This window comes from Betta splendens, chromosome 16 (assembly GCF_900634795.4).
Source record: "Betta splendens chromosome 16, fBetSpl5.4, whole genome shotgun sequence".
In the NCBI taxonomy this organism is placed as follows: Eukaryota; Metazoa; Chordata; class Actinopteri; order Anabantiformes; family Osphronemidae; genus Betta; species Betta splendens.
This window is the reverse complement of record NC_040896.2, coordinates 5,551,484-5,579,272: the sequence shown is the minus strand read 5'-3', so window position 1 is coordinate 5,579,272 and position 27,789 is coordinate 5,551,484. Positions and strand designations below refer to the sequence as shown.

The 27,789-nt window shown below is 47.3% G+C and overlaps 2 protein-coding genes across 4 annotated transcripts; one reads left to right on the top strand and one right to left on the bottom strand.

Annotated features, from left to right (window-relative positions):
• Positions 1-327: 327 nt before the first annotated feature.
• Positions 328-9,368, bottom strand: pik3r4 (phosphoinositide-3-kinase, regulatory subunit 4). Of its 3 annotated transcripts, none has more exons than XM_029128774.3 (21): positions 9,229-9,368; positions 7,921-8,655; positions 7,525-7,658; positions 7,211-7,421; positions 6,737-7,123; positions 6,493-6,627; positions 6,192-6,413; positions 5,913-6,086; positions 5,535-5,680; positions 5,260-5,463; positions 4,241-4,442; positions 3,633-3,724; positions 3,096-3,318; positions 2,855-3,020; positions 2,617-2,778; positions 2,293-2,504; positions 1,933-2,064; positions 1,750-1,850; positions 1,551-1,639; positions 1,071-1,191; positions 328-953 (listed from the first exon to the last, which is right to left on the bottom strand). In XM_029128774.3, exons 2-21 carry the CDS (start codon positions 8,636-8,638, stop codon positions 783-785), a joined length of 4,002 nt encoding a protein of 1,333 aa, XP_028984607.1. In that variant the 5' UTR covers positions 8,639-8,655; positions 9,229-9,368; the 3' UTR covers positions 328-782. The 3 variants fall into 3 exon arrangements, with proteins under 3 accessions (XP_028984607.1, XP_028984605.1, XP_028984606.1); XM_029128772.3 differs by having other exon boundaries at positions 9,113-9,234; XM_029128773.1 differs by lacking the exon at positions 9,229-9,368 and adding an exon at positions 8,953-9,222.
• Positions 9,369-10,762: 1,394 nt separating this feature from the next.
• Positions 10,763-27,778, top strand: atp2c1 (ATPase secretory pathway Ca2+ transporting 1). The gene is made up of 28 exons (XM_029128775.3): positions 10,763-10,937; positions 11,457-11,605; positions 18,032-18,136; positions 18,311-18,427; positions 19,313-19,402; positions 19,703-19,738; positions 19,828-19,889; positions 20,173-20,281; positions 20,613-20,768; positions 20,848-20,916; positions 21,187-21,262; positions 21,344-21,410; positions 21,632-21,756; positions 21,837-21,934; positions 22,228-22,323; positions 22,409-22,498; positions 22,979-23,083; positions 23,189-23,345; positions 23,418-23,588; positions 23,711-23,808; positions 23,951-24,001; positions 24,215-24,381; positions 24,499-24,567; positions 24,643-24,759; positions 24,926-25,073; positions 25,272-25,367; positions 25,631-25,772; positions 25,873-27,778. The coding sequence occupies exons 2-28, from the start codon at positions 11,549-11,551 to the stop codon at positions 25,992-25,994; spliced, it is 2,796 nt and encodes a 931-aa protein (XP_028984608.1). The 5' UTR covers positions 10,763-10,937; positions 11,457-11,548; the 3' UTR covers positions 25,995-27,778.
• Positions 27,779-27,789: the final 11 nt, after the last annotated feature.

Genomic DNA, 27,789 nt, shown 5'->3' with positions numbered 1-27,789 from the left:
CGCTCAGCAACTGAAAGCACCACAGCCACAGGCTAGAAGTGACGCCAGGGATGCAGACAGTCGCTGCAGGGGAACAGCCTGGTTTTATGTTGGTCTGAACTTGACTGTCATTTCATCACTGTGACATCATTGGGGCAGCACTTTACACAAATATAACCAATTCCAGTAAATACCTTTAGGTTCCTGTTTCCATTAAACATCTCATGTTATCGGTCTGTTACTTAGACGACAGAAGCATTTGCATAAAAACTTAAAAAAACAAAATCACAGAGATGTACATGTACCAAAAAACACCATACTGAATCTACATACAAATGAAAACAGAAGGACACTGAAGCCGCTTTTATCTGACAGATGCACAAACAAAGATCACACGTTTCATCTGCAGTTGGAAACATTTCTACAAGTTACAGGTTAAACTTTACATTATATTTCAAATAAAATATGTACAAGCACAAAACAAAGGAGGAAAAGCGACAGTAGGAGTCATGTCAACGACCTTGATGTAATAATTACTCTTTAATTCAGTACATGCATTGGTAATTTTCAGGTAAAGGCCCAGTTCAGTCTGGTACCACATTTAGATTAACCTGCTCCGTGTCAAGTGGAACACGGGTTTAATTGGTCTGATGCGTTTCAACCGTCTACATTAAAAACATCATTTGATCCTTCACAAACTCTAAATTACGGCTCCTCTGACTTTTGTTTTCCATGTAAGGCTTGTTTATCCACATGCAGGTGGACCTGCAACCTGTTCCACAGATGTCCGCTGAAGCATCTGTTCACTTCCACACTTTGACGATTCCATCTCTGGATGAGGTGACAATGAAGCCCTGCGTCGTCTGGAAGGTGGCGATGTCTGTGATGATGTCATGGTGTCCCACAGGGAGGGATTCTGGGCCACGACGCGGCGAGTCCTCCACCACACCGCTCTTCTGCTTACTGTGGATCTCCTGCAAAGACACATACCCACATATACATACTTAATAAATGGTTCCATCAACGTCCCAGGGCTTTCTTTTTACTGCTTGGAAAAGTGGTTCTAGTTCTGGTTTGGAATCAGGGTGTACCTGTACTACTTCAGTTCCCTCAATGATCTTCCTGCTGTAGAGCACAGATGGACAGTGCAGTGAGTCGTTGGCTCCTCCGGCAACAATATAGGATCTTTCTGGATATGCCAGGTCCCAGAACCTTAAAAAAAACCACCACACACACACGCCTGAGGGTTAGTTTTGAGAACCACTGCACTGAGTGTAGAGGGTAGGGCTTCAACAATGAATCGAAAATAATCAATGATGGAAATAAATCGATAATGATTAATTAATTAATTAATTAATTAATTAATTTTGTGTTTTGTTTGAGATTTAAAGAGTCATCAAAATTTGGTTAAAAAATCCCTGATAAGGGATTTCTAATAAGCAAAACATCAAATAATAATTTGCATGTTTTATATCCGATTAATTGAAAAAAATAATCGTCAGATTAATCGACTATCAAAATATCGTTAGTTGCAGCCCTAGTAGAGGGAGTAGTAAATGTGATGCTTAGACCTGATCCTCATGTCCGATCCAGCCGTCAGCAGCAGAGGGTTTCCATCAGCAGCGCTGCAGTAGATCCCGTGAACACTGTGAGGAGATGGCTGCAAAGTGCGCACACACACAGACACACATTACAGAGCGACACAGTAGAGCCGGAAAAGCTACTGCAGAGCGTAGTAACATCCTGGAGTTGCGTGTCCAGCAGACGTACCTGCATCTCAGACAGAGGAGGCGCAGAGCTCGCCCACAGCGTGAACTTCCGATCTCCAGTCTCCATATCCCACATCGACACTTCGTTATTTCCCTGCACAGCTACAGACAGAGATAGACGAGCGGGTCGTCATAGAGACCAGCTTTAAATCATTGTCTTTACATGCTTGTGTGAAAGCGAAACCTGCGATGACAGACGACTGGTAGAGAGGATGCATGAGGAGCCGTCGTACTCGTGCTCGAGCAGGATGGGAGTGGTTAGAGATGGGCAGTTGGAAGCGCATATCCCAGCAGGCCATGGTGCCGCTGCTCGTACCTGTGAAGGAAGCAGAAGGTAGGAAATGTTTTAACTCTTTTTACATTCGAATTCCATGCCTTTCAAGATATTTCATGACCAACAGACGAGAACGAAAGCGTTATGTGTCTGGGTTGCATCTGTCCGCCCTGTTTCTTCAGACGACTGCATTTGGTTGGTGGTGGTGAGATTCTACTTTTTATCTTGGCGCATCCGTTTCTTAAGCTCAGAGTGAAGCCACCAACAGACCTAGACAGAGCCAGCACTGGTGCATGTCCACAGTGAAGGAGGTGATGAGGCCCAGGCGGAGGTCATGGCGGAGCATCCAGGCGTTGGAGTTGGAGCGAAGGTCCCAACCAATCAGTGAGCCGTTGACGGTGGCGTAAGCCAGCACCGACTGAGGACCAGAGTTGAAGTGTTGGATGTCGACCGTGCAGCCGTCGTCCTGTAAGTCCAGAGTCCTGATGGAGGAGACACATGGCTGATTATGTAATCCCCAAGGTAGTGTCTGATTTCATTTTTTCTTGATTCATGTAAACAGAATTGACTGAGAGGTATTACTGTGACTGATACCTGGACAGGAAGGGCTGAACTTTAGGAGACTTGGGTGGTTTACTAGCTTCAACTGCCAGCACCTGGATGGATCCGTTGTCTGAGGCAACAGCCAAATAATGTGAGCCCTGACAGAAGGACAGTGTCTTCACATGACCACCAACACGAGAGGTCAGCACTGACCTGCAGAAGCACAGGCAACAGTCAGACACAGGAGTAGAAACCAGGAGGTGCATGTCACACTGCGCTGAGTGACAACCTGGTGGTCGTAGTTTTGCCCTCCATCTTTTGACTGTCCCAGACTTTGACTGTGCCGTCATTGGATGCTGTGGCGAAGATGGAGTGTTCGTCTGAGACTCTGATTCGGTTGACAGCCGCTTTGTGTTCATGGAGGTGGGCGACCAGCAGCCCCTTTGGGTGCCAACCTGCAACACATGAAGATTGTCTCGTGATCTGCACGGCAACAGAAGGAGTCAGCGTTGGCTGTGGGGCCACGTTACCCGGGGGAGGAGGGCGACTCTCCCACTCTGCGCTCTCCATCATCTGCTTGGCCATGCGCTCTGCGTTGCATTGCTCCCTCTTCTGCTGCACCAGCTGCTGCAGCTCTGCCTTGCAGGTGTTGATGCGGCGTTGGTAGGTGGGACCGCTGGGCACCGACGGCAGCATGGGGACGGCCGGAGCCACGGTGCTTCTCCTGGTCTGACTCGCCGGCCCATCAGAGGTCTGCAGAAAGAGGACCAACAGAGCTTCTTACCTTGGCTGAGTGACCTTATGAGCTACACAGGGAGGCGTCTGGGTTGGTCCAGTCAGGCTAAATGTGCAGTGATGTCTATAAAACCACCATCTGACCAGTCAACCACATTAACTGGTAATTATCTTATCAATAAAAGCAAATGGAAGGCCTGCTTGACCTGCTCATTTCCTGATTTAGCTTCAGAGCAGAACATCTTCTGGCCTCAAGTGCCTGGAGTGAGAAACTGCATCACTCTGTGAAACTGTCAAATGTTTTCCTTCCTATGGCTGTGAACCTGACTCACCGCATTGGGCTGAGTGGAGGGCGGCTCTTGGGAACCAAACATACTCTTCCATTCCTCGTTCATGGTGGAGTCCTGCTTCGTGTGCTTCCTCGCTGCAGCAAGATAAAAACACAACACGCTGTAAAACGTTTCATGTTACAGCTTTGATATCCACATTTGTCACACTGCAACGAGTATTCAGATGTATTGAAACCCCGAGTCTCATATGTTAGATTTAAATGTCTGATCAGTATGATTCCCCGAGGCTACAGCAGCTGGAGCACACGTCTCGGTCATGGAGACACACAGGGCAGGGATCTATGCTGGAGACAGAGCTTCAGGAAGTCGTCAGTTTCCCTACAGCCAAAACTAAACTCAGGTCTGACTAAAGGTCTTCAAGTTTACTCAAGCTAACCTCTTCATCCTGAATTCAATCAACAAAAACTAGACTTTAGGGTAAAAAAAAATGAATGAATGAACAAATGAATGAATTAATGCCAAAACCATACACACTGATTCTACCTTAATTCAGTCCTAGTCCCATCACAGTTTGGTCTGACGTGTTCTGTTCATCGCAGCAAGTCCAGCTGATGCTAAGTGAATGAATGAATCCTCTGGTTGTGTGTTACCTTTTTTGTCCTCGGCCTCTACTTTGGGCTTGACCAGGTCCACTTGGCGGCCAGTGATCCCCAGTGTAGCCAGGTCAATGACGCCAGTCTGAGCCGCCTCTCCCAGGTGGCTCTGCTCACCCATGTTGGCTTTGGCCCTGTTGGATTTCAGCATGAAGTCTTTGAGCGCCAACAGCTTGTCTTCCTCCTCCTCCGTCATCCCCTAAGAAAACAAGAGTGAACATGACTGGAAGCTCGACGGATGTTTGACAGGGCAGGACTGAGGCCCCTAGCTTGTTCTGCCTTCAGAACTGCCTGGTGACACAAAGGACCCTGTGGTCCAGTCACAAGTCCAGGAACAGGCCGCTTCCTCTTCCAGACCAATGGCTCAGAGTTTTAACCTAGAGATTAAAATGTTGGAACTAAAGGGCAGGAAACTGAGGCGTCTACAATGTGACCAGAACCCAGCTCGGACTGGCCTTCAAAATAAAATGCAAAGCCAGCCTGACGTTTTTCCACTAGACCCTTAACAAAGGCCCCTGTTTAAAATCCACACAAATTACTCCTGAAAACTCCGCATGAGCATATTGAGTTCATTTTGGATTCAGTTTCCTTTAGAGCCAGTGTGTTTGTGAGCTTGGCTTTTATCCACTGTTTTGACAGAAAACCTTTTGGCTCCGATGTGTGAATTTTAAGTAAACAAGACACATAACCTTCATTTAATTTGTGATTCTGAGGAAACATTTGGAGGAGTCTCGTAAAGGGTGTTAAACTTCCAGCTTGGATTAGGGGAGGACAGTTTTCCTCCCTCACACACAATTGGACCAGATACTAACAGACTTTACAGGAATGAACCTGGAGCGTATTTCCTCCTCCCTCTTCAGATCACTACACACACAGAGTCATTTCCAGAAACCCCCTACATATTTGTCTCCATGATAAAACCCATGAACACTACACTGTCAGATGTTTGTGCCAGGACGATTTTCCTTGTGACTTTTCCTGCTTGATGATCAGCTCTCATTAATCCAGCTTCTCACCTGTGACAGCAGCTTCTTGAGGAGCTGAGCAATGGCCGGGTCATCAGGAGTGGGACATTCTGGGATGGTTCCTGCTCGCTTCTTCTGCCTAAGCAGCAGGTGTCGAAAGAGGCTGGCGATGTCTTTGGAGCGGAGGGCGTAGTCAAATATGGAGCGACTCACCGGCTCCTTCAGAACGCTCAACAGAACCAGCTCCTTATCGATCTGGGGAGAGACAGACGTGTCAGACGTGTGGGTCATAGCAGCGTAAAGCAAACGGAGGACGACAGCCTCACCTGGATAATGGGCTGGGTGATAAAGGGGTTGAGGTGGGGCATCAGTTTACAGTAGACATCAGCCACGTTGAGGTGCTGTGCGACCACAGTGATGAAGCCCACAGCCCCGTAGCGGATCCACAGGTTGGGGTGACATAGGAACGGAGCTGTGGTGAGAAGGAGAGCGCGATCATTACTTTGCGTCACCTGCTCTGACTGAACGACAGTATCACCAGAGCACAGTAGCCATCGACTGACCAAACTCGTTATGTACCAGCACAGATGTCGTAGATCCCTCCGTCCTGCTCTATTGTACAATAACAAGCTATTGTATCATTGTATTATAACTATGGTAATACCTCGGCATGTTTGTTCTATTGTGGCAGGCAGTGGTCTTACCAATATCACTGACAAACTCGTAGATGTGAGGTTTCTGCAGCAGCCCCAGCTGGCACATACAAGTGAGAGCATTAAGAGCTTTGTAGATGACAAACTCCTCAGTGTCACTCAGGCCCTGCTGCAGGAGAGGCTTCAATATGGAGGAGCTCTGCCAGCCCACGTATGCTGCCACACCTTCATCGGAAGAGGAGACAGACAGACACACTCTCAAGCAAAGATCACCTCACGTTCACAGAGACACACAAAGTGGCACAGAGTCTGCTCTGTCCAGGTTCTTACCCACTATGCTGTCAAAGAAGGCTCCTCGCAGATGCCAGTCGTTCTTGTCGTTAAGGAAGGTGATCATGTGAGACAGCAGAACGTCATTGGCTTTCTGTCGACCGAAGAAGACACACAGACGCGTGATGCCGTTCTCCATCAGGGACTGTTTGACGATGTTCTCAGAGTCGCTCAACAGCGTCACCACCTTCTGCTGCACCATCTCATGGAGCGCCTGCAACTCTGAACCCGCAACACACAGTCAGCCTCAATCTGCTTCACAAAAACACATTAATTTCTGCAACATCTTGAGTTCATGTACCTGAGTCGTAGTTTTCGTTGGGGTGAAGCATCTCCTCTGTGTCCTCACCACTCAGGTCCTGTTCTGTGTTCACGTTGTTTTCCTGAACCAGCTCCAGGAAACGCAGCGCGCTCTCTGCCAGGTGAGCGATGTTTTCTGAGTGTTACACAAAAATGACTGTTTTACAAAAACCTATATTTGTAGGAACGCTTGTAGCTTGTTCAAAGTGACCGTGCAGACGTTCGTCCTGCTCATGTGCACTGACCTGCGTACGCCAGCCTGACGATGGTTGCGTCGTCCTGGGCCAGGTGGGCGATGCCCGGCAGGATGTACTCTGGGTAGATGTTTACGTCGTTTCTCGGCACATCCTTCACCAGCGCCAGTACTTTGGCCAGAGTTCGCACAGCCTGAGCACGCACACGAGGCATGGGGTCATTACAGAAGTGCAGCAGGTAAGGTGTAATGCGATCCAGCAAGATCTCGACGGCAAGTCGTGAAGCCAGGTGCAGGATGAGTTCCAACGCTGCCAGTTTAGAGTCACAGGAGCGCAGCGTCTGCAGGCAGGAGGTGATGACAGATACCAGCACAATGAGGCCCTGCTCCTCCCTGGAGCTCAGCACTGCCTCATTAAGTTCTGTGGAGGACAACGGCCCTGAAGGAGAAACAGCATTTGATGAAGGGTTTCACTCTGTGTCCTTGAAATAGTGTAACAACATACAGTAGAAGGCCTGCTTTTCACCTCCTCTCAAGTTGTGCAGGATGTTGTCAAGGTCTTTGCGAATAATGAGCACTCGTTCATCAGCAGACTGGAACGTTTCTTTAGCAAACTGAGCCATGTACGGCTGCAGGAAGGTGTAGAAGATGTCAGGGAAGGCGTGGCCTCTCTGCTGCTTCAGATACTCCTCCGCTGTCAGACGCTTTTCAGGCACTCGTTGAACCATCTGAGCAACCTGAGACGTAAAGACAACAACAGTATTGTGAAAAAGTTGTTCATCTCACTTTGGACGGGACTAAGGATGTAAAATGTTTAGCTGACAACCAGGTTGTCATTACCAGTTCCCTTATGCTCCGGTCCTCAATCTTCATTAGAACCTGCTCTGTTTGGAAGAGCCCTTTACGATACGCCAGCAGCTGGGACAGATCGAAGAGTGGGACGCCCTCAGTAAACAACTCCGCTATCACACAGCCTGAAAAGCCCACAGTTGGGTTGTTTCCATTAATGTTTATTAAGTGAGCTGAACATTCTGACAATCACTTATTCCTCTAAGATTTCTATGTATGGTATGTAATTAATGGAGAATCAATCTCTGCTGAAACCAGCTGTGTACTATGAGATTTCTAGTCTGCTGTCTGAGGTTCCTTATCAGCTTCACACCACCATCACCATCTGACACCGTGTGGCAGTTCACCTGAAGTCAAATACAGAATCAAATCTTTCCACATCTGTACCTGCAGAGAAAATGTCCATGGCCTGTTTGAGCTCCCCCCGACTCCTCTGGTTGTTGTTGGTCAAGTCCACCAGCGGTGTGTTATGGTCGTTCTCTGTGGTGAACATGCTTCCATCCACAAATCTCTCTGGTGCGATGTAGCACGTCCTCCGTCGGGACGTGTCAAAGAAGTAGTTGAAGTCTGCGGGGTTGTCCTCGGGCAGGTAGGTGGGTTTGAAGCTGGCAAAGTCTGTGAGAAGAACCCAGTTCCAGCTGGTCACCATCACATTCTCTGTCTTGATGTCTCCATGGCGAACACCAGCCTTGTGGGCCTGGTCAACAGCGTTGAGGATCTGAAAGGCCAGCCAGCGCTTCTCCACGTTGTTTAGGAAAGGCCTGGTGCTGATGCGGTCATACAAGTTGTCCCGGACGTACTGACGGAACAAGATGGCAGCTTTTTCTGTCAGGGAGGTTTTCTGGAAGGACAAGCAATTTTGGCAGGAGTGTAGTCGGATCTTTAGCTCCTCCAGCTCCTGCTTGTAGCTGGTCAGAGGCAGAGATGGGTCCTGAATGGCAAAGACTTTGACCACCACCAGGCCCTCGCGGTGTTTCGCCCGGGCCACTTTAAAGAAGCGGGTGCTGCCCAGACTCTTGTCATACTCATGGTCGTGGATGTCTGAGAAGTAACTGTCTACAGAAAGGATCTGAGAGGGGGCGATCCCTGCCAGCTGGTTTCCCATCACACTGAAAAGCACGTCTGTCGAAGGTCACAGCAGAGACAGTGGTTAGTGGAACAGTTAAATTACACTTTAGAACACAACCGATGTAATATTTAACTTTGCAGCCAGCTGGTGCCACACTTAAGTAGCAGTGATGTAAATCACACTTTTTGTTACAATAATAATGCTAACCCTGTAAACAGTTTGTGTTCTTAGCTAATTGAAAAGCGGTCACGTGACAGATTTCTACTAATAACCCTCAAACATGATTTTACAAGAAGCCAAATTTTGTCAAAGAGCCACAATGAATAATTAACAACCGTAATTAACAATACCCGTGTCGAAACGACTACAAGAGGACGTGATTAAGTCGTTAACTGCTGCTGTTGCTGCCTGGAGCGACGCTGTTGTTGCTTTAGCTTTAGCTTTAGCAGACTAGCGACCAGCCGAATGCAACGACTGAACCAGGTTAGCGCAGATTAACTGTCCAGTTACAGCAGGTGTTCATGTATCCGCCTCCTCCGGTGAAACCTCTTTCCTGTAAACCGTTGGTAACCGAAATAAACTACTCAGGGCAGCAGACCAGACAAAACCAATAAATGAAAGCTAACCATTAGCCGTTATGCTATGTTATGCTTCCGGATCACAGCGGAAACAGGTACTAACAAACTATCACAGCGCCTCTGCTGGTCAATACCTGTTACAGCAAAGATCGTCTATTATTAGGATGAAGCGCTATACAGTAACACAGCTTCTTTTTCGTCTTTAGGGGTTTACAGCGTCCCGATTGTTGCTTTACTGCCATCTTCTGGTTTTAATCTCACCCTACATAATACGTCAAGCTGTCAATCTCTTCTATAAGAAGTGCTGCATAGAAGTGCTCCTGTGAGTGTGTAGTGCATGCTTTGAAATAAGTGTATAGGACATACATGTACTTACCCCAGTGTAGCCTGTTATTTAGGGTTGACTCACGATATATTCATGAGTCATGACGAGAGCCGGGCCACTTGGCCTCCACGTTTGTGATAATATGTACAGCATCACATATGATCTTGGTGGTGTAAAAAATAATACATGTCAGTTACAGTCTGGTGATGTAGTCTTTGACCATTACAAAGAGTAGTCAGTGCACCTGCACATTTATAAGTTTATTTCCAGAGGTCACAGCAAGATGTTATTTACTGATCATCATTTTTCAGATTAGCCTCACTAACACAAATTAAATACCACATACCTGCAATCCTGTGAAACTCCTCTGGTAATGGCTCTGAGGAGTTTGTGGGAAGGAAAACGCTTGAGGTCGAACTATTCTACAAACAGTGACTTCACTAATGTGCTCAGCATCTCCAGTGTTATAAGAAAACTACCCTTTGCAAAACATCGTAGTGCAACACAAAGAATCTGCTGGGATGTAAGAGCAAGGCCACGATGGGTAATGTGTCTGATGTATGCGTGGATGAGATTATTAGTATATGTTATGGAGTCTTGAGAAAAGCAGTACCGCTCAAATAAATATCCATGCGGATATGACAGAAAATTAACTTGTGGCGTCCAAATCCTCTCACGGCGTAAATTCAATGCCGTGCAAATTAATACAGCGTCCTCATCTACAGGATCCTCTAGAAACGGACATTTTGGTCTCTGCGAAAAGGAAACAGGTGCAAGTTTTTGTTTTTCCCTTCATACTGTGCTCGATTATGCTGACACCATTAAACAGTTTAACCGCCTGCACTTAACTGCATATTGTTGTTATTATTAGATTATATGAGATTAGATTAGATCATGTGATCTTGGAAGAAAAAACAGAAATAAATTAGTTGTAGGTACTACCTAACGCCTGCATTCTACTCTGACCTTTGACCTCCAAGTCTTGTGTTTATGTCCATTATACTCGGTTGTGCTTCCCCTCTGGCTCTGCTAGTGTTTGTTTGTTTGTTTGTTTGGTATTTTTTGGGGGGCGTCTGCGCGTCTTTTTGTTTAGCCTGTTTTGGAGGATTCATGTTTCAGATCGTCGAGTTCTCACACACGATCTTTGTTTGGTAATAACCGAAATTTCTGGCAGTGAAGAGCCACGGGGTGCCGTAAAGTGGTCCGAGGCGGAACAGGAAGTGTGAACATTGGCTTACAGGTTAGAAGCACGCACAAATCACTGTAACCTGTATCCGCCATGTTTGGTATAAGTGTAATCGACAGTTATTTAAATAAAAAGTTAAGGGAAAAAAAGCGCCCAAAAATGTTACCAGGGACAAAGCTTTTTTTTCTAAGAGGACGTCAACAAAAAAAAATAAAATAAATCACGAAGAAAATCACATGTGAGCAGGTGAGCAGGCACAATATTTAATGTAATTTCATATCAACTCAGCAGATGTACGAATTATTATTATGGCTAAATGAATTAATCCTGTTTAGCAATTTCAAACGAGAAAGTTTGTGAATTGATGAATTCTAGTCATGAGTCATGCCAGCTACTACCATAAATTATGTGTCACATGTATACTATGTATCGAGGTACCCCTCGAACCTAGTGTTAAGGAAACATCATCTGATGAGGAGGATCTGATTTTAAAACTTTAATACTTCATCAATGATGATGGTTCTTTAGTCCATAAAGTTGTAGTGAGGTAGTGATGCTGAAGGTAGTAGGTCATTTTATATCAATGTTGCTTCTCTTTGCTTTTTACAGTAGTTTGTATTTTCAATTGTGTAATTATTGTTTTTGCATACTTAATTATTTTTTTGTTTTCATGTCTTCAGTTATAGCATGTCTTATTATTCTTGGTTGTTTTTACGTTTTTTGACGTCACTGTCTTGACAGTAAATTGACGTTTCCGGCTTTTAGGCCCAGCCCCGAGTCACCACCTCGCTTTTATTTTTAAACGGCCTCCGGAAGTGCTGCTCGGCGGCCTGACATGGTGGACGCCGTTCTGTCGCATGCTGACGCTCCGTGGTGGGATTTCACGGAAGATGCTGAAAAAACGGGAGCTCTTGGTAAGTTTAACAATCATTCGCGTTTTTCTATGGGACATGGACTCGTTTTAAATCCAAATACGCAGACACGTATTTGGGACACGTCCGGGGCTCGCTGGCCAGCCGTCGAGCTGCGGTGGGTCCTTAGTGGTTGGTTTCCCGAGCGGAGCCTGTGCTCCGCGGCTAGCCTGCTGCCGCCGCAGGAGGCTAGCGCTGGCCCGAGCGGAGCCTGTGCTCCGCGGCTAGCCTGCTGCCGCCGCAGGAGGCTAGCGCTGGCCCGAGCGGAGCCTGTGCTCCGCGGCTAGCCCGCTGCCGCCGCAGGAGGCTAGCGCTGGCCCGAGCGGAGCCTGTGCTCCGCGGCTAGCCCGCTGCCGCCGCAGGAGGCTAGCACTGGCCCGAGCCCGCAGGAACTTGTTGACACGGGAGCCGCGGGTCGGCTGCAGCTGAAAGAGACAACACGTCCGGTCTCTGTCACTTGACAGTGTCTCCCCGAACCCGTTAGCTAGTCGGCGGCTGCGACAACTAGCCGGCTAACCGGGGCCAGGGCGACCGTAGACGGCCTGAAAGTGAGGGTCGGGCAGCAGGAGAACACGCTGTCACAGGGAGGAAGCCGCCGGGTCACCGAGCAGCCACACGGCCCAGAGTTGAGGTCCGGTCCACATAGGTACTGGGAGCAGCTGCCTTCTCCAACAGGTGCTCGACCTGCTGCCTCCTCGGGCGAAGACCCAGGTCTGCGTTACCGGACGTATTCCAGCAGCGCAAAACCCGGACAGGAACAACAAATAGGTCTAAAAGTGACCACTCGGCCTTTTGGCTGAACATGGACCACGTCAACAACCGTAGACAGCAGCGGAGTGTTCATACAGAGGACTGGGTCAGTGGCAGAACATGATGCAAAATCTGATTGTTTCCAGGAGTCTCATGTGGCCTCAAACATCTGGAAGTCACATCCACGATGGGGAAATGTGATGAAACGTGAAACCTTTCAATATGACCCAGATGTTTTGATCTTAGTTTTTGTAGGTAATACAAACATCTGACTGGAGCAGATTTGTTGACTTGGGTCTGTGAACCTTGGCTCTGAGCAGCCTTAAACAGGCTGTGTAGCTCTGAAGCACTGCCGCTTTGTGTTGAGCAGCTGCTCCTTTGTCTGCCCTGTTCCTGGGTGATAGTTTAGCTTATTTATATAGCACCTATTCACAACAGACGTCATTGCAAGGGTGAGGTGTTAAGACGGAGCAGAACCCGAAATGCAACTACAAAGGTAACCTGTTCCATTCATAACAATGTGCTGTAGCAGCAGTTTAGTTGGTAAATGTGACGCTGTCCTGCACAGATGCAGCCGATTGTTGGATCAGAACGATGTTCACAGAGTGCTTACAAACCGCACATGAACCCCTGCTGGCTCAGTTTCTGTTTCGTTAGGTTGGTGTTTGCTTGTAGCACAGGTGATGGAAAATTAAATCATGTTCTTGATGATGAATTTTCCGCCCTATAGATTGACTGCACCCGATCTGGTTCCCTGTGGATCAGGCATTAGTCCACCTGCATTAAACTGTTAAAACGTTTTTAATAAGAGAAAAGTTGAGAGAAACTTTTGCACAGCTGATGAGTGTGTTTGTGGGGTCTGCTCAGGTTTTACCTTTTTTAGATTAGTTGTTCAGTGTGTGTTCTTGCTCTTCTGACTTTGCCTTGGACCTCAGGTACTGGCCCAAACTCCTTGAATGAGCCTGGGTTCTATGTGTGTTTCACACTGACTTGGTCACACAAACGTGTTTACACATACTTGAGGCTGTTTGACTTTTAAAATGTGTTATTTCACAGAAGTCTCTTCTCGTTGGGGTGAAAAGAAAGCTCCCTGCAGCAAAACCAACATTTTTATGGGTCTTTTCACGAATGTGTTGATGCTAGAAAGAATAAAATTCTGCGCAGTGTGTAGGTCATCGGAGTTCTGCAGCTCTTCGGTCAACCTTGGTAAGAATCAAGGATAAAATAGAGCTGCAAATGAATCAGTAGAACACATGAGTAATGTGTTCTATGTTGGGTTAGTGCTCATTAGAGCAGAAATGTCAGACAGTTGCTTCTCCAATGTGATCATGTGACATGCTTTGTAGTTTGAATGGGTATTTTAATAAATCTAGAAGAAATCCCTCACCTCATCTTATGGGACTTCATGACTTCACCGGTCACAACTTTGAGACATTTCTGCTGACTAAGGGAAACTGCTTCCGGATTCACAACCTCTGACTGCACGTTTCACCACGTTTGCCAGCTGGAGTCTTGTCTCTGCAGTTCATACCCAGTGTCTGCGGTAGTGTGATAGTCAATACTATGATATTAGTATATTAGATAACTTCAGAAAGCTGCAAATAAACAAAGTCAAACCTTCTATGCTAAATGCTGCAACTGACTCTTCCGCCTCCTCTTCATCTGTAAAGAAACAAGTGCTTGTTAATTTGTCTTTACTGTGAAGTGGTCCACGGGAAGATTTACACCAACTGTCATCATTCAGCAGTTTCCCAGCCAGGAGACGGGCCCTGCATCCTGCTTTGCTCATATTCCCATCATGCCTCAGACACAGCTGTGATATTTACCAGTCACCTTGACAGACAGCTGGGATCATCAACGAACACGACGTGTGTAGCAGCAGCACAGATTCAGTCCTTATTATTTACACTCTTAATGCTGGAGCTGCAGTTTAATTTGAACTCCTTTCTACCTATTATGACTCCTTTTACTCACTTTGGGTGCAAGCCCTTTCCAGGCATTATCCAGTGAAGGAGTGCCAGGTAAGAAACAACTTTAAGCTTTGTAAATTTATGGTTTTATCCTGACAGTTTTTTTTTAAATGGTAAATAAATGAAGCACAGTCAGCGTAACAGTCCTTTAGCAGCCATGAGGCTGTGCCCTCCAGGCGAGGCTCACTTCACTGTGGGCACTGGATGCTGTTGACTGTAGGTTTTACTGCTGTGTGCCAACGCATTAAAGCACCTATAAGCTGCTTACCCTGAAGAGCAGCCCGAGCCTGGAGCTGACGTGGCGTCCAGGATATGAATCATGTTCAATAGTGCTCTGAATCCTGAAGCTGCTGTTTTCTCTTCTGTCTTCATGATGAGAGCAGCATCCTCTAAAGCAGGGGTGCTCAATCCTGGTCCTTAAGAGCTACCTTCCTGCTAGTTTTCATACTCTCCCTGCCCCAGCTAATACTAAATACCTTGACCAGGTGTGTTTACCCAGTCAGCAGCTTACTGATACACCTGATCTAGGTAATCAGCCGGGAGAGTTGGAAAACCAGCAGGGCAGTAGCTCTTCAGGACCAGGATTGAGCACCCCTGCTCCAATAAAACTGCTCAAACGAATCTCTGATCCTAACAGATCACCTGCACTGTGGAGGTGATCTATTCACATTTCCTGCAACACAAGACGAGTTTTAGATCAATACCTGATGTCTGAAGCAGGTAAACTACTTAAAATGTGTACTGTTGACCCTATGGTGGATTGTGCAAGATGCTGACTCCTGTCCTGTCAGCTGTGGTGTTTATTGGATGCGTGGAACATACCTGACACATCATGGTAATGTTCTTTGTCACTGGTCAGGCAGCAGTCGGGCCAGGGCCACACAGGCACAGATCACACTCTGTTTCCTCCGGTGTTGAACCATGAAGTTCAACAAATCATGTGTTTCAGATGAAGCCGAAGCTCACCAGATGTGGGACACATTGAAAGCCAAAGGTTTAGGCAGACAAAGGCTGTGTTCTTTTTGTCAGTTCAGTGATTGAGCTTTTACGTTCTGCGAGTTAATGTTTAATACTGTCTGGTTGGATCTGAGTTCACATCCAGAGATAAGACGAGGTTTTATATGAGACTGTAGATCAGTTTTCATTTTCTCCATTTTGATGCTGAGGGCAGGAAAAATGAGTCCGTGCAGAATCTGGGACACAGCCACATTCAAACCGCTAATAGATGCTGACCTGGATCTAATTAGAACAGTTGGGAAACCATGATAAAGGCAGCAGAGTGTAATGAGGACGGGGTGAAACCGGTGGGGCTTTCATTCACATGTAATGCACCTTAAACACCAGCCGAGGCGGGCTCTATGGGACAGGACCTCTGCTTAACCCTCTTCTCTCTGCTTACACGGCCCTTCTCTGAAATGAGACGGTCGGCAGACGTGTGGTGACAGGGACAGATTCCTGCTGTCCAGTCCTTCCCTCTACCGCATAAAGCTCCTGATGTTTCCTGCCGTCAGCTCAATGTCAATCTGTCTCGCTTCTGGTTTGTACAGTTTCAGTAAAGTATGTTTTAAGTTTCATTAATACAAGATTACCAGATTTCCTGATGTCTTTTGAAGCAACGTATTTAAGCAGCTCCGTCGTCTGTTTCACTAACGGCAGGTCTGAGCCCGACGCACAGGGTGTGGAGCTGATGCAGGAAGCATAGAAGTGGTTTACTAGTCCTTTACTAGTAAGAATCTTGCATTTAAAAATTTCTAAATAGGTTGAATCCAGGTGAGGCAGACATGGTGTTACCTCAAATGTTGGACTGGAGCTGTTTGTTTGCTAGTTTCAGGAGTTGGAGTGGTTCTGAGGCTGGTAGACCGGGTCACATTAGAACCAGGACCTCCCTGGTGACCCACCTCGTCACCACTCTCATTAGCTGGGTCATTAGGTTTAGCTGCTGGGTGTTAAATTGCTGTCGCCCTCGGTGCTGAAGCAGGTTCCGCACTCATAATCCATGAGCAAACGTTATGTCTTGTTCAAACTCAGGCAGTGAAAATACTAAGTAGATGAGAAATACCTGGAATTGAGCGGCTGCTGCAGCCGCAGGGGAAAGTTCTGTGTGTCTTCTCTCGCTTCGCAGTGAGACGGGTGTGGTGTTCAACCTACTCTCAGCTGGATGCAGTCATTCAGTTTGACCTCGTGTTTTATCTGGATTGGGTGTTGCTCATAAACTTTTAGTGCAATGAAAGCTGCTGCTTAGTCTGAGGGGGGGAGAAGGTCCAGTTTCTGACTGGGGTTATTTTAGCTGGGACAGAAAGCAGCAAGTTTTCTGTCTAACAACGGAGCTAGGAAATGACACTTTGCTGATGCAAGCTCAAAACAAACCTCATTCCAGTCAATGAGCCTTGAAAGACAATCGACACAAGCTTATGTTTCCCAGGACCCTCACGGACAGAAATGTAATCTGACGGCAGACGTCATGACTTGGTTCATACAAACCCTCTGATGGTCTCAAACCCGTCCAGGGTGAGCAACGCTTGGCTGCTCAGTTTCCTGGAACCCTATTGTCCTGTGTTTCTAAAAAACTTTTCAGTGGATTGAAAACTGATTCCATCTCACTGTAGGAGGAGGTTTGTCCTGTGGGACTGAGCCTGGTTTTCTACTGGAAGGAAGTGATGCTAATGCACTCATCAGTGACATCGACTCTCCTCTAGAAATGCTTCAAAATGACCCACGTTTGTCCTAAAGCTGAGTCCTAAACCTGCTTTAGAGAAATGGAGCCTCACAAAAGACGTGTCGATTTCCTACTAAACCTGGCCTAAGTTCAAATCCAGACAACTAAGTAGAAACAAATTCAGATGTATCCACCTCTAGCAAACATGGATCTACACAATGTAGAATGAAAAAACAAGTGGTCTGACATGACGTGAAACGGAGGACTGCCGTTTACCACCAAAGTGTCACCAAAACAGGCAGAGGAGATGAGAAACAGACCCCCGGCACTGTGTTCCGCTAAAGGAAACAGGAAGGTGCACAGGTTCTTTGCCCAACAAGAATGAATAAATTAATGTAATTAATTACTGACCATGGAGCCAACTATCCTGTACCAGTCTGTTCCCAACCATCTGTTCATTAGAATAAATGGATCATCGTTAAACCAGGCACCTCGACACAATGTTGCTGACTGTAGCTTCACAGTTGATTTCTAAAAGTTTCCTGTTGACTTCTGTTTCATTCTGTGACGGTGCTTTTATAGCGATGAGTCCAGTCACATAAGGTAAACCTGCTCCCGATGCAAGCTACACATTAATGTTTCCCTGACCAACCATTATATGGGAACTTGCCTGTGCCTTGTGATTAACAGTTTTCCAGTTTCACCTCTTCATGTTGCCAAGAACCAGTAGCTGTAGAAAAGCACTTATGCAAACCAGGGAGCTACCGTAGAGCTGCGCACGTTTCTACTTCACACAGTTGTTGATGCATCTGAATGTTGGCGTAGACAAGGACGTACGCCTTGGTTTTGTGCATAAGTACCCTTTAAGGCCCCAGTACACATAAAATGAGCCAAAGCTTAAGGTTGTGAACCACATGATGACTTCACTGTGTCTCTACTACCTGCGTTCATTCACAGTTGGGTTAGATATTGTACATATGTATGCATACATAAAACGTAAGGCTGTGGGAAAGGTTGGTTCCCAGAAAATGAGTGTGTGTGTGTTTGTTGCAGCTTTCTGAGAGACAACCCTCCAGTGATAATGAGACCATGGTTCCGGTACTAACCTCCAGAAAAGCCAGTGAACTTCCTGTGGACGAAGCCACTTGTATCCTGCAGGTATGAAACTCAGACAGTCACTGGATTCCACACATCGTGTGTTCACATCCAGTAAACCTCCACACTCCATTTGATGGAGTCCTGTTCATTTGGTCTCTCCTACTTTTTATTGTATCTCATGCGAGGCGTTTCTTCTGTGGAAGCTCACTGAAGCCTTTGTATTGCTGCTCACAGGCTGACCTGCAGTCAGGTCTGACCCAGGAGGAGGTGTGCCGGAGGAGGGCCTACCATGGCTGGAACGAGTTTGACATCAGCGAAGAGGAGCCTCTGTGGAGGAAATACATGTCACAGGTAGAGTCGCGTGATGAGAACCAGCTACTTTTTAGGTTATTTTTCCAGCTGGTAAAATGATCTGATAACACATTGCTGTACTGTTGCTTTGGTTTGTGTTTTAATAACCAACACGTGTGTCTTCCACACTGGACGCGTTAGAAGCCGGGTCTCCAGCGTCCCGTTTCTCAACACAGAGCCTCTATTTTACTCGGTTCTGTGCCTGGCAAATGTTTGGAGGTGTGGGCGTGAGATGAGCAGATCCGGAGTCACCTTCACTGTCCCTGTATAACATAAATTATGGGATGTTAGAGTCGTTCACACTGGTTTCATGCGCTGCTGCTCATTGCATAACACAGTGAAGCCTTGTCCTGTTACGTCAGCCGACCTTCATAAAGAGAAGACTGGTTCACAAACATGAGGAGAAACGAGCCTAGGGGTGGTGACTGCATCATGGCGCTGTGATCCAAAGGAAACCTGCAGATAAAAAGTGAGGGCAGGGCTGCTATGCAGCTTACACTGACCCCGGCCTTGGGTTTAGTGTCTTGTCCAAAGACACTTCAGCATGTAAGCAGGACGGACATACTAATAAAGTAAAACATTACTGGACATGTGAGTGTTTCAGGCTTTTGAGGCTTCAGTCGACCTTGATGTTACTAATGCAATGTGGCTTCATGTGTTTTTGAAGCCAGTGGATGAACCACTGAGTATAAGCCGGCATACTCCGATTGGTGAACGCTGAGCTTCCTCTAATGAATGTAATGATGGAGGTAGCAGGGGTCTGGCTGCTGTTGGTTTTTTCTTCATGCCATCAGCTGGAGGAAGAAGGTTCATGATGTTCAGCACAGAAAGGCAGTAGAGAAGGTCGCAACACACAAGCTTTCCTTTGTTTCTGTCTCTCTCCAGTTCAAGGATCCTCTCATCCTGCTGCTTTTGGCCTCAGCGGTCATCAGCGTCCTAATGCATCAGTTTGATGACGCCATCAGCATCACAGTGGTACGTTCAGCGGTTCAACACTCCTGCAGTGCTTTGAGGGGGTCATGTAGGAACATGCAGGAAATTATTTAAAGCGATGTACGTGGAGAAGTGTCTCCCCTTGTCCCGACAGCCTGTGTGGCCAGAGGTCAGACGTGTCAGTGTGTTAACCAGTGTGGACCCAAAGCTCCACACGCTACTTTAAACCAGCACATTAATGATGTCAGGGTGGATTGTTTTCTGATTTGTTACCAAAGCCAACATTTTACCAGCGAACCTGATGCCAGACCTGAATGTGCTCTGCCTGCTCTGTTTCCACAGGCCATCATTATTGTAGTGACAGTTGCCTTTGTCCAGGTAGGTCCAGCTTGAATGTTCATGAGTGCATTGTGGTGTTTACAGCCTTGTCCAGTGGTAACGTGCTGGTTGTGTCTTCCTCTCTGCAGGAGTATCGCTCAGAGAAGTCTCTGGAGGAGCTTGGGAAGCTGGTGCCTCCAACGTGTCACTGGTGAGACTTCTCTTGTGTTATCATGGGGAGAGCAGCAGCTCTGATGCAGCAGGAGCAGGACACCAAAAGGCAGCTGCTGCCTGAGACTCTTTGTTCATTCCAAAATCTCCCCTTTGTTAATATTTAGTCATATACATAGTTTCTTCAACAATCAGACATCGTTAGACGGTGAGTTAAAGCTTAGCATAGCACCATTAGTTGTTGCTTGTACTTTGTCTGTACTCGGCTGTTGTAAAACATATTTTGCCACTGTGGGACTCAGAGGTGTCCTTGTCTCGTTCAGCGTCAGGGACGGGAACATGGAACACCTGTTGGCCAGAGAGCTGGTTCCTGGAGACACTGTGTGTCTGTCAGTGGGAGAGCGAGTCCCAGCAGATGTTCGCCTCTTTGAGGTCCGCACGCACACAAACATGTTTTACCATCAACATCTACTCTTGTTCAGTTTCTCTTCCATGATCTTTATTTAACCACAATTATGTTTTATATATTACACACAAACTGACTTGGACGCTGCCCAGTGCTGCTGTCATAAACCAGATATACAGCGGATCAGGGACTGATTGAAATGTTTGAGCTCCTGTTGTCACCAGCATTAAAATATGAGCAGCTCAGAGCCTGAAGCTCTGAGGCAGCGACCACAGAAGCGCATGTCTTTCTCAGCTTCAGACCTGCTTCCTTCCTCGTCCGTATGTCGTGGCTCAGCTGTAATTCTTTGTCCCACAGGCAACCGACTTGTCCGTTGATGAGTCCAGCCTGACGGGGGAGACCTCCCCCTGCTCAAAGTCCACGGCCCCTCAGCTACCATCCACCAATGGAGACATCGCATCACGCAGCAACATCGCCTTCATGGGGACGTTAGTGCGCTGCGGCAAAGCCAAGGTATTATAGCCTAGTTTCTCTATGGTGAAAGCCAGATTAACCAATCTGTAACTAGCACTAACACCACATGGTTCTTTAGGGCATCGTCATTGGGACGGGAGAGAACTCTGAGTTTGGAGAGGTGTTCAAGATGATGCAGGCAGAGGAGGTGTGTAACCATAAGGAGCCAGAGCGGGCTCTAGGCTTATCACTGTGCGCTGTGTGGACAGGTACCGACCTGGAGCAGCCAGGTTCCAGGCGCTACTCTCTAGTTTCAGGGCAGTGATTTTTCAAAACCTCCTTAGGAGCTTTTAACTATTTCTCACTGGCAGGATGATGTTCTAAGAACCCGAGTCTCTTTTTCTAAGGCCAAATAACATTTAAATAATGACTAAGAGCTCCAAAGTACCTGAGCTCTGACGTCAGCTCGTTTTTCCAGGCTCCTAAGACTCCGCTTCAGAAGAGCATGGACCTGCTGGGGAAGCAGCTGTCTCTCTACTCCTTTGGCATCATAGGTTGGTTACAGTCACCATCACCTTCCTTGTCTGCTCGCTGTCAACCAGCATCTTGCTGAGCGTATCACCGTTGTGTTGCAGGCGTCATCATGCTGGTGGGCTGGTTGCAGGGGAAGAGGATCCTGGACATGTTCACCATTGGCGTCAGGTAGCAACCAGTGTTTCACAGCTTCACCTGAAGTGTCTGTAGTGGAATATACGTGTCTGACCTCTGTTGTGTGAAGGACAAGTCCCTCTCGTAAAATGTTTTGCAAACATAAACTACTGGGACATATGGGTGCTGGATGTAATGTGCTGAGGAGAATGGGATCGACCCTCTGGTGGTTACCAGATTCTGTTATCACTGGATGTCTCTTGTCTGTCTGTCAGTCTGGCGGTGGCAGCCATCCCAGAGGGTTTACCCATCGTGGTGACGGTGACGCTGGCCCTTGGGGTGATGCGCATGGTGAAGAAAAGAGCCATCGTGAAGAAGCTTCCTATCGTAGAAACTCTGAGTATGTTAGTTAGGCACGATTATCTGTCCTGCCTGGTCGGCCGTGTTTTCATCTGTTACCTTCCCTCGTTTCTCTGTCAGGCTGCTGCAACGTGATCTGTTCGGACAAAACAGGAACTCTGACCAAGAACGAGATGACGGTCACTCAGGTCTTTACATCCGACGGCCTCCATGCCGAGGTATGAGGCCTCCCCACATGAACTGACATGAAACTTGCTGACTTTAATGTGAATCTGTGGAAAAGAGTTTGAAACTTTCCTAGTAGCTGAACCTTCTCCTGATCTCCTCAGCTTCTTCCAGGACTGGTTCTGTTCCCAACAAGGGAAATGAGGAAGCTTTATCTTTATTCCACTCGACTTACACTGAGAAATTAATCCAACTCTCTAATATTAATATCAATTATTAATATTCTAGTCACTGAGTGCTGAGTCGGTCCTTGTTGAGCCTTATTCTCGGCCACGTCATCATGTAGGTGACCGGCGTGGGATACAACGGAGCTGGAGAGGTTTTCCTCGATGGAGAGATCATCCACGGCTTCTCCTGCTCTTCAATCAGCAAGATCGCAGAGGTGAGCAGTGCGGCAGGAAACGATGGGACTTTGTTCTTTCACTGGAAAGAAAGGGTCAAAGCTGACGCCTCCTGTGTGACGACAGGTGGGCTGTGTGTGTAACGACTCTGTGATCAGGAACCACACGCTGCTGGGTCGGCCGACGGAGGGAGCGCTCATCGCCCTGGCCATGAAGGTAAAAACCGTCCAGCCTGAGCCTCGTCTCTGCAGTCTGAAGGATGCTGTTTGTGTGATGTAGTTCAGCTGTTTAAAGAACTAGGGGAAACGGCCTTTAACTCAAAAATTAAACTGTTCATCTTTGCAAACTGCTGCCTAGAATGAATCTGGTTTGTCCTTTCAGGTAACCATTCTCTGTAGTTTTGGCTTTTGGCATCTGGACAAACCTGATGCCTGATAGTTGATGACTGTTTGCCATATTTTTGCGGATCGGTTGGTGAAGCTTCGGCTGGTGAAGCTGTTGCCTCCATGCGGCTCATGCTCTATATTTAAAAGCTGCTTAATGAGTGTTGCTTTGTCCCTGGAGAACTGCTTTTCCAAACCTGTGGGTTTGTGTAAATGATGCGTTAAATGATATTAACCATGGCTTTGTCAAAGCGTTCCAGCTCCAGGATTCACACTCAGTCAGTCCTTGTAAATCCAGTCTCCTGTCTTGCAGCTGGGTCTGGAGAGTCTGCAACAGGAGTACATCCGTGTGGAGGAGCATCCTTTCAGCTCGGAAAAGAAGTGGATGGCGGTTCGCTGCGTTCATCGCACTCAGCAGGTCAGTTCAGCCTCAGCTGGATTACATGATGATAGTGACAGGTTGCTGAGCTGCTTTTGTGTTTTGTCCACTAATGGATCGGCTGCTGTATCGGATATTCCTCAGGACAAGCCTGGAGTGTACTTCATGAAGGGAGCTTATGAGCAGGTGATTCGCTTCTGCAGCTTTTACAATAGCAGAGGAACCTCGCTTTCCCTCAATCAGCAGCAGAGGGAGCTGTACCAGCAGCAGATCAGCTACATGGGCTCTGCTGGACTGAGAGGTAAAGGCTTCTCTCACAGGTCTGCATGGCGTGCAACACAAGGGGAAAACAACTAACTGTGTTTCCTTTCAGTCCTGGCATTTGCGTCGGGGTCTGAGATGGGCAGTCTGACTTTCCTGGGTCTGATGGGTATCATCGACCCTCCGAGGTCAGGGGTCAAAGAGGCCGTGGCCACACTGATCAGCTCCGGGGTTGTTGTCAAGATGATCACTGGAGACTCTCAGGAGACTGCAGTGTCCATAGGTCAGAGGCCAGATGCTTCGTACAGTTTACCACAGATTCACATACAGTAGAAATCATGTAGGAGGGAGAGGGAAGGTTGGTCTTATCATGTCTGAACAAACTGGTTCTATCCTTCTCTGCAGCCAGTCGACTGGGTCTGTACACTAAAGGCTGTCAGTGTCTGTCTGGAGAAGAGGTGGATCAGCTGGACCTGCAGCAGCTTTCACACATCGTCCCCAGAGTGAGAACACACACACACACAAGCAAACAGCATCATAGCTCAACTGAAAGAAGGAAGTTGCATCTGCTCCATCCTCAGTCTGGAAACGAGGCACACACCCCACTCACCACAGGTGTTTTTTGATTGTCCTCTGCATCTACAGATCGCTGTGTTTTATCGAGCCAGTCCCAGACACAAACTGAAGATCGTCAAGGTAAGCACATCATGGGTCTCAGCCGCTCGATGTCAGGACGCAGCGCTAAAAACCACAAGCAGCATGAAATCACTGGTGTTATTTACAGTAAAGGCCTCATTGTTGCACATGCTTAGTTGTTAATTTCAGGTGTTACTAAACTAGCCTCTTACCTGACCATTCATTGTAAAAACATGGAAGACAATTGGTTAAAAACAGAGAACGTGTCTTTAGTCCCTACAGAACATCGGTGCTGTGGTAGCGATGACTGGGGACGGCGTCAACGACGCTGTGGCTCTAAAAGCTGCCGACATCGGCGTGGCCATGGGTCAGACTGGCACAGACGTCTGCAAGGAGGCTGCCGACATGATCCTGGTGGACGACGACTTCCAGACCATCATGTGAGTTATCTGCACGAGGCCTGTGGAATAAAAAGAAGTAATATAGTCTTCCTAAGAGGAAACGCACTGGAGTTGAAAGTAGCGAGTAAACCCAGAAACTTTGTGTCCCCTCCTCAGGTCGGCCATCGAAGAGGGGAAGGGCATTTACAACAACATCAAGAACTTTGTCCGCTTCCAGCTGAGCACGTGAGCGCGCCCAAGGCCACAGTCCATTCCTGCTCCGTGGGTTCTGTCCGCTGACGTTGGCTTCCTTTATTCCAGGAGCATCGCGGCGTTGACGCTCATCTCATTAGCGACGCTGATGAACTTCCCAAACCCGCTGAACGCCATGCAGATCCTGTGGATCAACATCATCATGGACGGTCCTCCAGCTCAGAGGTAATTTACTCACCTTTCATGGTGTAGTAATAGATGTCTGGATTCAGTCAGAGCTTCAGTGTTTAGAGATGCATTCAAACAAACATTAGTTTTAGACACAAGGTGGATTTATAGTCCTGAACCCTGAGGAAGTGTTTGTCTGTCTGTCTGTGCACTTTGCTGTTAGTTTGGGCGTTGAGCCCGTCGACAGAGACGTGATCAGAAAACCTCCTCGGAACGTGAGTGACAGCATCATCACTCGCAGCCTGATCGTCAAAGTGCTGGTGTCTGCGTTGATCATCGTGTGTGGGACTCTGTTCGTCTTCTGGAGGGAGGTGGGTGATTCTCCGCCGCCTCCTCTCTCATTCACTTCCTCTTGTTGCAGAACTATTGGTTCTTATCTACACCTGAGTTATTGGCCTTGTAGAATATGATGATGATGATGATGATGATGATGATGATGATAAAATAAGTGGATCTTGAGGTTTGACGTCGTGGCTTCATCATGCTGCCATCTGTGCTTTGTTGTTCAGTTGCAGGACAACGTGATCACTCCTCGAGACACGACCATGACCTTCACCTGCTTTGTCTTCTTTGACATGTTCAACGCTCTGAGCTCCCGCTCGCAGGTAAAGACTTTCAGCTGACGATTGAGTCTGATCCAGAGTTCCCTCCTGCAGAGGCTGTAGGCTGTTAGTGTTTCACTAAGAAGCTTCGATGTTTCTGGTTACTTTGTGTTGTGATAACTACAGTACTGTGTCTGCATTAAACAAACGTGATGTGTTATTGGTCACGTTCTGTGGATGTGTTTGCATCTGATGAGTCCACTCAGGTCATGAGGCCAGAACCCAGTTCTTATTTCAGTTGTGTAATGCGGTCTTGTTACTCTCAGACCCGTATGGTCCATGAGATGGGGCTGTGCAGCAACAGGACCTTCTGCTTTGCCGTCCTGGCGTCCATCATGGGTCAGCTCCTCGTCATCTACTTCCCTCCTCTGCAGAGCGTCTTCCAGACGGAGAGCCTCAGCATCATGGGTGAGAGAGAGAGAGAGACACACACACACACACCTATGATTGACCAATGCATCCGCCCACTTTTTCCCTTGTGGTGACGTTGTCTGTTCCCGCTGTGTAGACCTGCTGTTCCTGGTCGGCCTCACCTCATCTGTCTGCGTGGTATCTGAGCTCATTAAGAAGGTGGAGAGGTGGAGGGGGGTTGAAAAGAGCCCACCTAACGATGGTTTTCATGAGGTATGACCTCCTGCAGGATGAAGAGGAGGATGAAGGTGGTGGGTTTTAGGATCTCACAATTGGTGACAGTGACTAATTAAGACTTTAAGGACTAGTGGGATTTCCTGTGAGACGCTCTGGTCTGGGACCGGGGGGGCGCATTAGAGGACTGGGGGCTGCTGTGTCTGCTGGAACTTTCATCCCCCTGAGCCTCGCTAACCATAGCTTTGGGGAAACAGCCACGGAGCGACGGTACGGACCAGCCCAGAACCGGAACGGTATTTAGGATCTACTGTAAGTGAATCCCTGGAACAATCAAACTCTAGAAGTGTGTACAATTCTTCGGTTTTCCTCTTGTCTTTTCATTCCAGCATCTAGAAGGTGTTGACCGCTGTTTTCAGCACATGGTGGAGGTGTAACTACAAATAAATCATCTGTAGATGGTTCTTGGTCTAATAGGAAACTGAAGGTTAAATTATTTATTGACTTTTTAGATGTTTTGTGAGAAGCAGAAGGTTTGACGATCTGGTTAATTGTTGCTTTACTCTGGTCACATCTTTTGTAATGAATGGCTCCTGTGTCCAATGCTTTGATGCTGGTTTCATACTCAAGGCTCTGCACAGATTCAAACTGAATTTTCACTAAGATTTGCATATTTTTACAAGCGTCTTTTTTATTTACAGAAAAGCCAAAGTTCTTTCTAAAGTGTGATTTAAAATGACTGAAGTAAAGGTTAAACATTTGTTCCAATCATCACTTTGCTACTTTATGTGGATGGAACACATGTGCCAGGGTTTGGTCCTCGAGGTGATCGGAGGTTGTAGCTGCAGCCTGTGGTCCTGGTTCAGGAGGAACGTGGACCGTTACGCCTTCACTCCACGTCTGCTAAGGAGGACTCGACTCTGGGTCCTGGCTCTCGTGGCTGCTGATTGAAACCCGACCTTTCTAACTTGTGGAGCCAGGCCTCCGGTCACTTGCGTAACGGTGCATTCTCGTCCTGTGCCTTAGAGAAGTCACATGATTTTAAACATCTTTCCCTACTTAAAGTTTTTCTTTTCCACCTTTTAATCAATGTTTAAAAGTTGTGATGCTTTCTGGGAAATGTAGTTTATTTAACCATTTGGTAGTCAAAGGTTTACTTTGTAGATATTATTTAAGCTTACGGCCATACCACCCTGAGCACGCCTGATCTCGTCTGATCTCGGAAGCTAAGCTGGGTCAAGCCTGGTTAGTACTCGGCGGCACGGTGGTGCGGTGGGTAGCACTGTCGCCTCACAGCAAAGACGGTTCTGGGTTCGATTCCCGGAGGCGGACCTCGTGCCTTTCTGTGTGGAGTTTGCACGTTCTCCCCGTGTTTGCGTGGGTTCTCTCCGGGTTCTCCGGCTTCCTCCCACAGTCCAAAGACGTGCATTAGGTTGATTGGCTTCTCTCCATTGCCCGTAGGTGTGAGTGTGTGAGTGAATGGTTGTCTGTCTATGTGTTGCTCTGCGATGGACTGGCGACCCGTCCAGGGTGTACCCTGCCTCTCGCCCGTAGCCAGCTGGGATAGGCTCCAGCACCCCCGTGACCCCGCATTAGGGAATAAGCGGTTAAGAAAATGGATGGATGGATGGATATTATTTAATGTTTTACCTAAAGGCACATCCACACAAGAACAATAAAAGGAGGAAATACCTTCACCCGCTGCTGTTTCCAAAATAAAAGCCTTTTTATGGTGTTTTTCTAAAACTGTCTTCATTGTTATGACCAGGACCTTTAATGCAAACCTTACGTTTAATATGTATTTACAAAATAAAATGAGTACACGTGCATTCAGCTTGTT